The sequence below is a fragment of the Pteropus vampyrus genome, unplaced genomic scaffold, assembly GCF_000151845.1.
Source record: "Pteropus vampyrus isolate Shadow unplaced genomic scaffold, Pvam_2.0 Scaffold5, whole genome shotgun sequence".
Lineage (NCBI taxonomy): Eukaryota > Metazoa > Chordata > Mammalia > Chiroptera > Pteropodidae > Pteropus > Pteropus vampyrus.
Window position 1 is genome coordinate 17,008,077 of NW_011888786.1, and position 12,586 is coordinate 17,020,662.

At 36.1% G+C, this 12,586-nt stretch overlaps 1 protein-coding gene across 1 annotated transcript in view; it reads left to right on the forward strand.

Annotated features, from left to right (window-relative positions):
* NWD2 (NACHT and WD repeat domain containing 2) overlaps positions 1–12,586 on the forward strand; it is a 146,585-nt gene that overhangs the window by 78,978 nt on the left and 55,021 nt on the right. The window contains exon 3 of the mRNA XM_011365583.1: positions 1,436–1,552. Within this exon, the coding sequence (XP_011363885.1) occupies positions 1,436–1,552 (117 nt within the window). The remainder of the gene's footprint in view (positions 1–1,435; positions 1,553–12,586) is intronic.

Consider the following 12,586-nt stretch of genomic DNA (forward strand, 5'->3'; position numbering starts at 1 on the left):
TGTTTGTGTGTTTATTTTGACCTTGGCAGATGTCTAGTTCTAATGATTTCAGTATGCGAAGCTCAGTAATTTACAGTTCTGTCTAATTAAACTTTCTGTGATGAAGTAGTCTACATCAGCACTTTCCAACATGGGAGTCAGTAGCCACATGTAGCTATTGAGCACTGAAAGAATAGAATTGTTCATTTTAATTTATATTTAATTTAAAAAGCCACAGCTAAAGGCTCTCATATTGGACAGTGATGTTATAATCCCAGATCCCCTTTTGTTAATATTGTGATTAAATTTTGTAAGGTAGATTAAAGAGAAGAACCCCAAAATCAGTACTGACAGTATTATATGTTGTAAAATTCATGGACTGGGCTGTGGGAATATTTTTTAAAGAAGTGGTTGGATCTAAAAAATTTAAATGCAGATAGACAAAGATCCGGTACAAACACATCTGTACAGGGCCATGGCCTGGGAAGTACACAAAGCCCCGGGGTCTGCCTGGGGCACCGTGGAGGACCCATGCTCTGTGCTTCCATCTTACTGAATGCCATGCACATTGCCAATAAGGAAGGGCGGTTCTTTTTTCTGCTTATGGGAAACAAAGGAAAAGAAGAAATCTTCAAAGCTAAAACTGGAAATTTTCCTTATGCTGATAGCAGTTGAGGAAAGGGAATGAAACCCATACTGCTCTCCATAGCAAACTTTTCAAAGAGCGTACATGTAAAAGTTTCTACAGACTCTCAGAATATTCTCTCGTACTCTTTGAAGTAAGGAGATAGAAGCACCTATTATCCTCACTTCTTAGTAAAACATACCTTTCATTGTTTTCCAATACATATTTTTCAGATATATATTGATGAAAGCCGAACTGCTTATAGATAAAACAGATGAAATATCTGTCTCCATGTGATAAACCATGATAATCACAGGTTTTTTGGGTTTCTCTTAAAAAAATGTAGATGTTTAACTTCAGGTCAGTATGTGTTAATGCCCATTGTGGTTTTCCCTTCTTGTATTAAGACATTCAGTAACATTATACACTGTTATTTAATTGTCTCAAATAATGTGCTGCTTTCATGTCTCAGCTGCTTTCAAACATTTTTTTTTTTTTTTTGAAGTCCTCTTACCATTTCAATGTAATGAAAGCCTGCACTGCAAAGCCTGTGACATTTAACATTTCATTTTCTCTGGGCCCACGTCAACCGTATAATCAGAAACATAAGAAATTATAATGTTCATCCACAACCCATCATGGGATTTTAAAAAAAAAAAAATACCTCTTTAGATGGATCTTTAAAATCATTTTCCCCCTTACGGAAAAAATTGTGCAAAGAGAAAAGTTAAAAGTCATATTAGCTTAACGTTGTGAATAAGAATCAAGGCCCTGAGGTAAATAAAAATTTCCCACCAGTGAATTAATGCTGCCGCCTCTGTTGGTTTCCAGGTTATAGATCTGTACTGGGGAGTTGATGAAGACGAGTGGGATAGCCCGGAGCTGCAGAAGATCCGCATGAAGCTGCTGGAGGATTGTTTGAAAACTTCTGCAGGTCCATGTTTTGTTGTGGGTATAAAAACCTAATGCTTTATATTAAATTGTAGATGAATGTGAGAATTCTTGCTGATTTGTGATTCTTAACAGCCTTGTTAAATGGGAGGAAAATTACTTGCTCTCCTATATCTATTTAAAATTTTTAAACTGTCTCCTGTCCTTCAGTGTGTGAGAACAAAACCCTCAGTTCTCCATAAGAAGAACTACAAATTAATGATGAATAATTTGAAATGGTAATCAAAGGGATGACTTGGGTTTGACAACAATTTCTGCAACCCCTTGTGATCAGCAAGCAGTAAGGATTACTGTGTCAGCCCTACAGTAATTCTAAATTTTCTTATATTGTGCAATGTATTCCATCAGTGTCTTTCTTGACATTAGAAGATCTAGCATTTTTTTTTTTAAAACACAGTGGCTGAAACATTGTAAAAGTAAACCAAATATACTATGTCAAATCTGCCAATACGAAATGCCTTTGTTGGGGAGGGGAATTGTTTTTGCAGTGATTTTTCAGCTAGATGTTCATTATAAGCTACAAATTCAATTACTGCCTTAATTTAGCTTGAGAAATTAAGTGGGTCTTGAATCCAAATAGAGCCTACAGTTGATAGAGAAGTTGGCCCTTTCAGCACAGGACAAGGAGTGAGTTTACTAGTGAATGCTAGGAAGAAAATACCAAATCATACAATTAAAAGCTAGGTTCAGTGTATCAACAAAAAGAGCTTTTAATACTTATTTGAATATCCATCTGTTTTCTACTCCACTTAGGATTAAAAAGACAGATTATATCAGAAATCTGACCTGTTAATAATTAAGTTTTATCAGGGATAATAAAGTACATTAAATCTTTATAATATTTTTAGTATTAGTATCAGTATCTGGATAAATTATTAATTTATTCATCAACTACTTATTGAATGATGCTCTGTGCCAGCAGTTTCTCTCATTGCTGAGGATGTGGTAGGTTGACCCATGTGAAATAGTCATTTTGTGGGCCACTTTCTTATTATGATTTAATTGTAGGACTGAACTTGGAAGATAAAACTTTCTGCCCTCACAGAGCTTGTGTTCTTATGTGGGCGTAAGAGAAGAGGGCAAGCGAAATCAAAGAAATAAACAAGTAAGGTGGTGATAAGTGCTATAGAGAAAAAATACAGGAAGGAAGGAGAGGAAACAGCTGTGAGGCGAGAGATTTATTTTCAGCAGAATAGTTGGGGAAGGCCTCACTAATTAGGTGACTTTGAAGGGAAGACAGGAAGAGGGACAGGAGAGAACCAGGCGGGTATTCCAGATCAGAGCATTCTAGGTATGTTTAGGGAACAGCTAAGCATGCCAGTGTGCCAGAGCAGCATGAGCAAGAGGGGAAGAGTCTGGGAATGGAGGCTATATCCTGGGGCTTTATCCTCTTGATGTTGGCTGTAAAGATCTCACTTTTACTTTGAATGATGTGAGGAAGCTACAGAGGTTTTGAGCAGAAGATTGAAGTAATATGACATATTTTAAGGCCTCCCCTGGCTCCTAGGTGTAGGATAGAAGGCAGAACCGGGAGACACATTAGAAAGCTAATGCAATAAGCCGAACGAGACAAATAGGTGGTTCAGTGGGTGTTGAAGAATGGGCATCTATAAACAGCATCCTGTGGTCTGAATAGAAAACTGACCTGAACGCTATGTTAGCTATTTGAAGAGTTAGTAATGGAAAAGAACTTTTTTCATGGGTCTTCAGAAGCTAGAACAAGGACCAGTGGATGGAAATTACAAGGAGAAATATTTCAGCTATAGGTGAAGAAATTGGAGGAGGTAGCTCTCTCTCAGGTTTTGGGGTCACGTATCCCTGGGTGCTGATCGACATGTGATAGCTATGTGACATCGGAGGAGTTTTTACTACTCTAAGCCTTAGTTTCCTTATCTGTAAAAGGGAGATGATGATAATACTTATTTACTTCCTGGGGTCATTCTGAGGATGAAAAGAAATTGTAGGGCACTTATAGTGCCTCCCATAGAGTAACCCACCATAAGTATTGGTTGTTGTTTGTTATTATCATTAACATCTCTCAAAGCTGTCTAAAGATGAAGTCATTTGCCTCAAATGGTAATGAATGAATCACCAACAAATTTCTCATCAAAGTAGAGAATACAAACCACTCTGGCAGGGAGGGGTTCTATAGAAGAGATTCAAAGATTGGAGGACAAGCTAGAACAGATTCCATCATGCTTAGAAAGCCAGCTTTGGGAGGTATAAAGCGCTGTGGGTATGCACTGGGGAATCGCAATTGCTGTGATCTCCATAGCTCTATCCTGCTCAGAAATGAGAGAGACATTCTCTTCCTTTTATCACCCTGTAGTGTCATACCCAAACTAACCAAAATTAGTCATGGTCATTCATTTCAACAATTTGCTAGTAGAGGAATGAATAATTTAAAGACTTTGCAAGTTTGTGCAGGTTCTGAGAGCAAAGGTTAACTGCTAGAACATCAGTAGCAACTTTACTGAGCGTAAACAAATAATTTATCCCTCCTTCTGTGCTATTACATGGTGAAAGTCAGGGTAATTGTGATGAAATCTTGTGGATAGAGCTAGGATTATTCACCCCAGTGATCCTAAATCACACAAGCCTTATCTGACTGCTTATAGGAAAAAGTATGGCTCTTATGGCCTTTCCTGTTTTCTGTGGTAACAATGGGCATATATGTGTCACTTCTGAACTCCAATTTCCTTGCCCAGTGCTCCCTTGTGATATTTCTAGGAGTCATGGTGACCCCTGTGGACTGCAAAGCATGGCACATTACTTCAGCTGATGGCACAGTCTTTGGCAAGAAAATTCACCATTGCTGAATGAAAAAATGTTTTTCCATTTTCAAAGTCTTCATATATATTAGCCCTTATGTGAGATACAAATAAATTCAGGACCAAACAAAGCTTTCATTTTCAATACCCAGAGATTTGGAGCCCCAAGGGAATTTAAATTTAAATGTTGTATGCGCTTGGCTCTTTTTAACTTCATTTCCTAACTGTTGTCCTTTGGGACATGGCCTGAGGTTCTAGAGACATATTGTCTGTGCCTCATAATCCTTGACAACTGTTTGATCACATGCTTTTGGCCAAAAGGAGGACAGGGTGATAGAATAAGGTGGCGAGACATGTCTTCAGTTCCACTCTCAGAGAATTAACTCAGGATATGTCATGCTGAGAATGCATCATTTCTACTGAGGAAGAATAGCATTTGTAGACATGTAGAGGAAGAAACATATAGTGGGAAAAACCCAGAATTTTTATTTCACAATCTGAGTTAGAGCCCTGGTTCTATTCTCACCATGCTATAATTATCACTTCCATAAAATGGGGAAATAACAGTTCAAGTAAAAGTAAGTGTTGAATAAACATCAAAAGTTTGTATGGGATATATGTGAGACTTCTTTGTAAACTTTCAAGAGCTACACAATCATTAGTTATTAAATTGAGATTTAAGTTATTCTCAAAGGAGAATAAAATGTTTTTATGCGACATCGAAATATTTCCCTTGGAAAATGATGATCTAAATTTAGGAAATATTAAGACTTGATTCAGTTAAATGTTAGTCAAATATTAAAGAGTTTTGTGAGTTCATTCTTAACAAACATCGTAAAATGTAGAGTATAAATTTGCTAGATGTGAATTTGCTGGAATTTACCTAGTAAGACCTTTACCTTCTCCCAAGGTGGGATTTTGACCAGGACTGCAATTAACAGGGACCCACAGTTGAGTCCCAAGTCACTAACTGCTCCTCCTTTTAAATGCAGAGAATTGCCTCAGCCTTCACAGAGTGTAGAAAGTTCAGCAGAATATTCCCCACCACCAGTCCCACCCACTGAGTCCACAGTAAATCCTTATGAAGGGGGAGAGCAATATTGCCTTTTAGAAAGAACAGTCCATGTAAATGCTAACTGCCTCATCTCTGTCTCTCTCCATGATGTGTGTTTAGGGAGAGAGGGGTTTTCTTGTCATCCCTCCAAATTTGGAGTACCCCAAGAGAATTGCTTGTAGAGTTTCAGCATTGACCCTGGACCTTAAGCAAAGTCCAGCCTCTTGGCAGAAATTGATAAAAGTAAGTGCTCTGTTGAAGAACTGAAGTTTGAAAAGCTTAGTTATAGCATTAGGGGAGCTGCCCCTAGGTGTGTAAGTGCTCTGGGGGATCCGGACCCCATCTAACTATATTCTCGCAATCCACAATGTAGATGATGCAGAGATTTACCGTGGGAGAAACCCTGGCAGGCTACCCTAGGAGAGTCAAGCCAAGCCTATACACCCAGTAAGGGGGGCGTGGGAGTGGCACTAGTTACCACTGTCGGAGACAGTAAGAGGAGATTCCATGACTTCACATTCAGAGAGGCGTTCCCCATATCTTAGTCTTGGGACAAAGAGAATGCTGCCTGCTGAATGCTTTGTCAATCCCCAAAAGTTTCAGGAAGCCAAAGTCCACAAAGCATCCTCACTGGGGCTACCAGATCACACAGCTATAAGCAGACATAATTTTTCAGCACTGGAAAGAGAAGCAGCCGAGGCCAAAAAAATGGGACAACTGACATTTTTACCCGAGTGTAAGCAGACACCAAAGCAGACATACACCTCCACCCCCAACACACACACACACTGCCATCAGTGGCACAGATGGTACAGGACAGAGAATGGAGAGCAGGCCATGCTTTTGCCTACCATAGATGGCTCCTGGCAGCTGCACTGAAGACCAGTATGCAAAGTGGGAATGGGAAGCCTAGAGATCTACATTTTGGACTAGATTTTAAACCAGAAATATGAAAACTTAAGGGATTGGACTGGGAAATCTATCATTATTCAGCAAGCTTAAGTTTTGCCACTAGGCACAAGAATAAACCCAAGACAAAGCAAAGTTCATAGCTGTTACCAGTAAAAACCAAACCATGCCATATTTGTACAGCACTGAGTGACATTGCTGAATTAACATACAGCATATAGATTAGTACTTTATCCATTTGGTTTATACTTTAACAAAACATACAGGTTTTTTGTATGATTTAGTTCTCACATTTAAAAGTACAGATTTATTAACCAAAATGTATTAAAATGGGAAAATAGTCATGATTTCAATTGGAAAATCATCTAAATTAAACGATACAGATTTTTTAAAGTTTTTTCTTTAAAAATGTAAAATTTAAAACCTCAGATTTTCCAAATATATTTTGTTTGTAATATCAAGATAAAGACTTTTTACATATAAAATTAAGCCTCACCAGTTGAAATCAAGTAGTCGTCACAGTTCTAAAATAGTTTCCAATTAGATTTCCAAAATAAATTTATTCCAATAATAAATTACTTGATTACCCCAAAAGAATGTTAGAATGGGCAAACATTGAACGATGATGTTAGTTATCTCACTGGTAGAAACCAAGAGAGAGGTGTTTAGTGAATGGTTGCTAACATATGAATTATTTCCATAATAAATTTTGATTAATACCTAAGCTGTTTTCATAGTTTAAGCCATTGTTTTACTGTTCACTAAGGCAGCATATTTTTGCGTGGTAAAAAGAAGGATGGAGAAAAGAAAGTGAACTAGAGAGCAGTCTACCTCTAACTTAACTGGTAAGAAAAATGATTACTTAAAACTATAGTCCAAAGGACTTATGTCTCTGAATTAAACTGAAACAACTTTTAAAAAAATTATGAATATCTTATATTTAAAGAGATAGTAGAGCTTTGGAGACAAAAATGATTAGACAAACGTAATTTCTAGAGGGAAAAGTCCTTTATTGTAAGCTGGCTTTACAGATAAAAGAGCCCCTAAAAGCATCAGCAGTTTTCTCCGTGAGACATTTGCTGAGCATAGGGCAAGATGGGATGATGGAAAGCTTGGGATAGAAAAGCAAGTTTTCCACAACCTCTTGGTGTTTCGGAGACAAAGCTCACTAAAACCTAACATGAATATTCAACAAGTCTTGCCATTGAAACATTTCAGTTCAAAGTAAACTGAATCCAACTAAAAATACAACCAGATTGCACCCATTTCAGATACTGAAGGAACTGACATGACTAGCCTCTTGCACTATCATTCAACATAGGAAAAAGGAACCCCTAAATAACAACAATTTTAAATACAATGCCCAGAATACAGTGAAAATTACAAGACATGCAAAGAATCAAGAAAATATGAATCATAAACAAGAGAAAAAGTAGACAATATAAGTCAACCCCCCAAATGACCAAGATAATGTAATCGGCAGTCAAAAACTAATTATTATAAAAGTATTAAGAAGAAGACAGGTAAATATAGGTAAAATGAATAAGAAGATGGATAATTTCAACAAAGAAATGGAATCTATAAAAAGGAATATAAAAAAGAATCAAATGGACATTTTAGAACTAAAAGATACAATATCTAAAATTAAAATTTCTTAATAGTAGATGGGCTTAATAATAGACTGAATATGGTGAATTAGTGAACTCAAAGAGAAGTCAATAGAAAATTTACAAATCTGAAGCACAGATTAAAAAATAGGAAAAACAGAATGAGCAGAAGACACATGTGAGGTATCATCAGTAATTGGAGTCCCAGAAAAAGAGGCAGATAGAGAATGGGATTAAAGTAAAAATGAGATCTCCAAAACTGTTGAAAGACATCAACCCAGGCCGATTCCAGAAGCCCAGTAAACTCCAAGCAAGAAAATTGCACCTGAACCCAGAGTAAACCACTGAAAACCAAAAGTAAAGAGAAAAAATCTTAACATCCATCAGAAGAAAAATTATTACAGAAAAACAAACTCAGTTGACTTTTTAACAGAGAAGTTCTAGAAGTCAAAAGACATTGGAATGATATCATTAAAGAGCTAACAAGGAAACAAAAAGGCCAAACTAGATTGTTATAACTAGTGAAAGTATCCCACAAAAATGAAGATGAAAATAAAGATATTTTCAGACGAAAACAAAGACTTTGTCATCAGCTAACCCACATTTAAAGAAAAACTAGAAGTTTTTCTGACTTAAGTGAAATGATCACAGATGGAAGCTCGCATCCCTGAAAAGTAATTAAGGGCACTGGAAATGGTAATATGAAAGAATATTAACAGTATTAAGAAACAGTAATATGCTTTGTAGGGATTATCTCATTTTATTACACTTAACTGATGTTCCATTTTTTTAGTTTATTTTTTATTTTTTTTTTTATTTTTTATTTTTTTTACAATTTAAAGGCAAGACCCTCCACCAGCACAAAAATTACAGCTTGCTTCATTGCGATACTCACTTTATCGTGATGGTCTGTGACTGCTCAAAAGGCAAAATAGCTCACAGGGCAAAAGGGACAAATGTAGTTAACCTCTTTTAAAGGTAGTCTCGCATTATTTGGGAAGTGATAAAAGTACACATTTAAGTTGAACTGTAATAAGTCGAGGATGAATACTGTCATATCCCTATATACAGGGAAACCACTAAAGAGGAATACAAAAGATATAAATAAAAATCTAGTGGAAGAGACAAAATAGAATAAAAGTAATTTCTCTAAAAGAATGCCAAAAAAGAATAAAGAATAAATGGAACCAATAGAAAGATAATAGCCTTAAACCCAACTATTTTGTTAAATGTAAATAGACTAAACACTTCTCTTAAAATAGAGATTCAACTATATGATGTACACTAACCGAAAGTTATCAGTATCACACAGTAGGCTTTAAGAAGATAAATGGACATTTCATTATGATAAAAAGTTCAATTCAGTGGGAAGATATCATACTCTAACATTTATAAGCATCTAATAACATGGCTTCAAAATATATAAAGCAAAACTTGTCAGAAAGAAAAGGGAAATAAACAAATCCACAATAACAGTTGGAGATTTTTATAAACTTATTTTGTATGAGTGAATAAGCTGAAAAAAAAAATCAGTAAGTATGCAGAAGATTTGAAAAACATGATTTATCCACAATGATCTAACTGATTTACAGAATGCTACAACCAATAACTACAGAATGTGCCTTTTTTCAATTACACATAGGACATTTGCTAAAGTATAAAGTATGCTCCATCCATATGGTGGGTAATAACACGTCTCAACAAATTTCAAAGTACTGAAATCATATTAGATTTGGGCTCTGACCTCAGTGGGATTAAAAGCTAAAAAACAACTGAAAGATAACTATAAAATCTCCAAATATGTGAAAGTAAAGCAACATTGTTCTTAAGAAACCATGGGTCAAAGAAATATCACAAAGGAAATTTTAAAATATTTCGAACTGAACTGAAATGAAAATACAACATATCACAATGTGTGGGATTCAACTAAAGTAATGCTTAGAGAAAAAGAGAAGGGAATGCATAGTTTTAAATATGTGTATTAGAAGAGAGTTTGGAAATTATTTAATTGTCCATCTCAAGAGGCTAGGAAAAAAAAAAATCAAACCTAAAGAGATTAAAAGAAAAGGCCGCATTGATCAGAATGCAACAGTTTAAAACACTTTCAAAGATTCTTAGTACTATTTGTAGCTCTAAGGATGAAAGAATGATAGGACTTTAGAGCTGTAAAGGGCCATGAGATCAAATAACTAAGTAAAAAATCCTATATTTTACAAGGTAAAATTGAGACCCAAAGAAGTGAAGGAATTTAATATTTCTTAAATATGCCAGGTTTTGTGCTGAGCACTTTTCACATGTTATTTCTAATACCTACCCACTGAGGCCATTATTTTTCCATATCTATCAATGAGGATGCTGAAACTTAAGTAGTTTCTGTAATTTACCTATTCTTAACACTAGTTAACAGATAGAGCCAGAATTCCAACCTAGGTCTCTTTAATTCCAAACTCCCTAATCTTCCAACAACAAGACCCTAACTGGTTTAATTAGAGGTCATAGTGAGATCTAGAACGCAAGTTCCTTCCTCCCAGTCAATTTCTTCTACTACAAAGTATAGGAATTGTACCATGATACCCTGTTTCACTTTTGTGGAATTCTTTTATGTAGTTGAATGGGTCAACTAAAATAATGATTAATCTAGTATGCAATGTACTTTTCTGCAGTGGGGAATAAAGCTGTGTTGCCCAAGGCTTTATTAAGATTCCTTAAGACAATCATTAAATTCTATGATAAATTGACTTTTTAATCTAAGTTCCCTGGACAGAGAAACTTGAAGCAGCCAAAATCTGTGCTTGGATATGCCACACATGCAAATTGTGAAAAAAACACACACAAAGATTTCTTAGATTTCTTTTCCCCTCATGCTTACCCAGTGTCTACTCACAGTACAAGGTCTGGGTCTACAATACCAAACCAACCTAAAGTCTCTGCACCATTCTGGAAACGCACATTTTACAGTGTTATTCGGTGAAACAACCAGCAAATCAATGTAGTGCCTGTCATGTTTCAGACTCTACACTAAGTTCTCTGAGCAATACTCGATTACTCTGTCCTCAGATGTACAAAGTAATATCTGTCTCTGTCCTCTTAAGCACCTACATAGAGAAAGAGGTGTATGCAGTTAAATATGATAAAATTTGACAAATTTGATAATATGGTGTTATGCAAGTGACTCCATTTATTCTGACTCTAGGTCAGAAAAGACCTCCACAGGAAGTGATATTTGCACTGAAGCTAGAAGAACTGAGAGCTTTCCATCTCTAGATCCAGGGCAGAGGGTGTAAGAGTGCCTTGACATCCAGAGATTAGCAGTTCCCAAATGCAGTTAAGAATATAGGCTTAGTGACAGGGCATTAGGGAATATGAGGCAAGAAATGTAGTGTGAGACCAGACCTCATAAGTAAGTTTCAGCTTACACTCGTTAACGGTGAAGAAGATGCTAACTCTGGAGAGCATTATGAAGAGGCCGTAGGTGAGATGCCTCACCAGGAGCTCAGCTAATATCATGATCCAGACAAAAGATAATCTGGTATGTGAGAGATGAAATAGAGAGGTGAGCACAGACTAGAGATAGTTAGAAAGTATAATTGATGTTGATTATTTAAATATGAGGGTAAAGAGTAGGATGAATCAAAGTTGACTATGTTAATACCCAAGATATTAGCTCTTCCATCCATCCCACCACCATAGATGCTTACGTACTCAGGATAACACGTATTATATAAAGTAACCTACAATCCAGATTTACGAAACGTAGTTATTTGCTAAAAATAAAAATCTATATTAACCCATAAGAATGTGTAATATTCTTCATTATTCACAATCTATGTTTTCTTTCTCATTCTTTTCTACTGGGCAGTATGGGAGGAAGAGTGAAACTAGTAACTAAAAGTGAATAAGGAGTAAGTTGAATTACAAAATCAGTGTGGACTATTAAAATTCTATGAACAGATTTTTACTTTAAAGTATCAGGGACAGATCAATTTTGTAAATGTCTATCATGGACCAAATACAAATTCAGTGGTGGGAGTAGAGGTCAAAGCAGGTGTTCTTCCAGCTTGGAAATATGTACAGATATGGGACTGCCTTGTGGGACTTCTGTTTTATGGCTCCTATATTCTCAGCTGTCCATAGCAGCTCCCCACAAACCTTCTCTTCCTCCTCTTTCTCTCCCTTTCTTAGCATCTGAGATGCTGGAGGATGTGTATACAAATCTAGTTGTGGAATTACCTTTGCCTCTGACCCCTTTCCTTCTTTGCTATGACAAGTTGCAAAATCATCCTCCCAGCCATTCTGCAGACATGAAGTAAATGGTTTGGGGCAATTTAAATATTTCAGCATTTCTATTTATACATGATATATATGATTATAGAAGAGGTAATACTTTTAATTATTTAATTTTAACTTGGGGAAAGAAAACCTCTGCTTATTTTTACTTAGTTCAGCATTTATACATTGTCTATTATGCAAAAACATATATTATTATTAATGCGTGCTCCAGTTTTTTCCAATAGATTGACCACAATGGTTTCCCTTAACTAAAATGGGTGCAGGCTTGTAGATTTTTACCAAGCCTTGGAAGATGCAGCTGCGGAAGCATTTGGAAGTGGTGTTAAATTATGTCCCTGTGAAAATGGATATTTATTCATTGGTCTCTTACTCGAATCAGTTAGAAATATCGAGATGACGA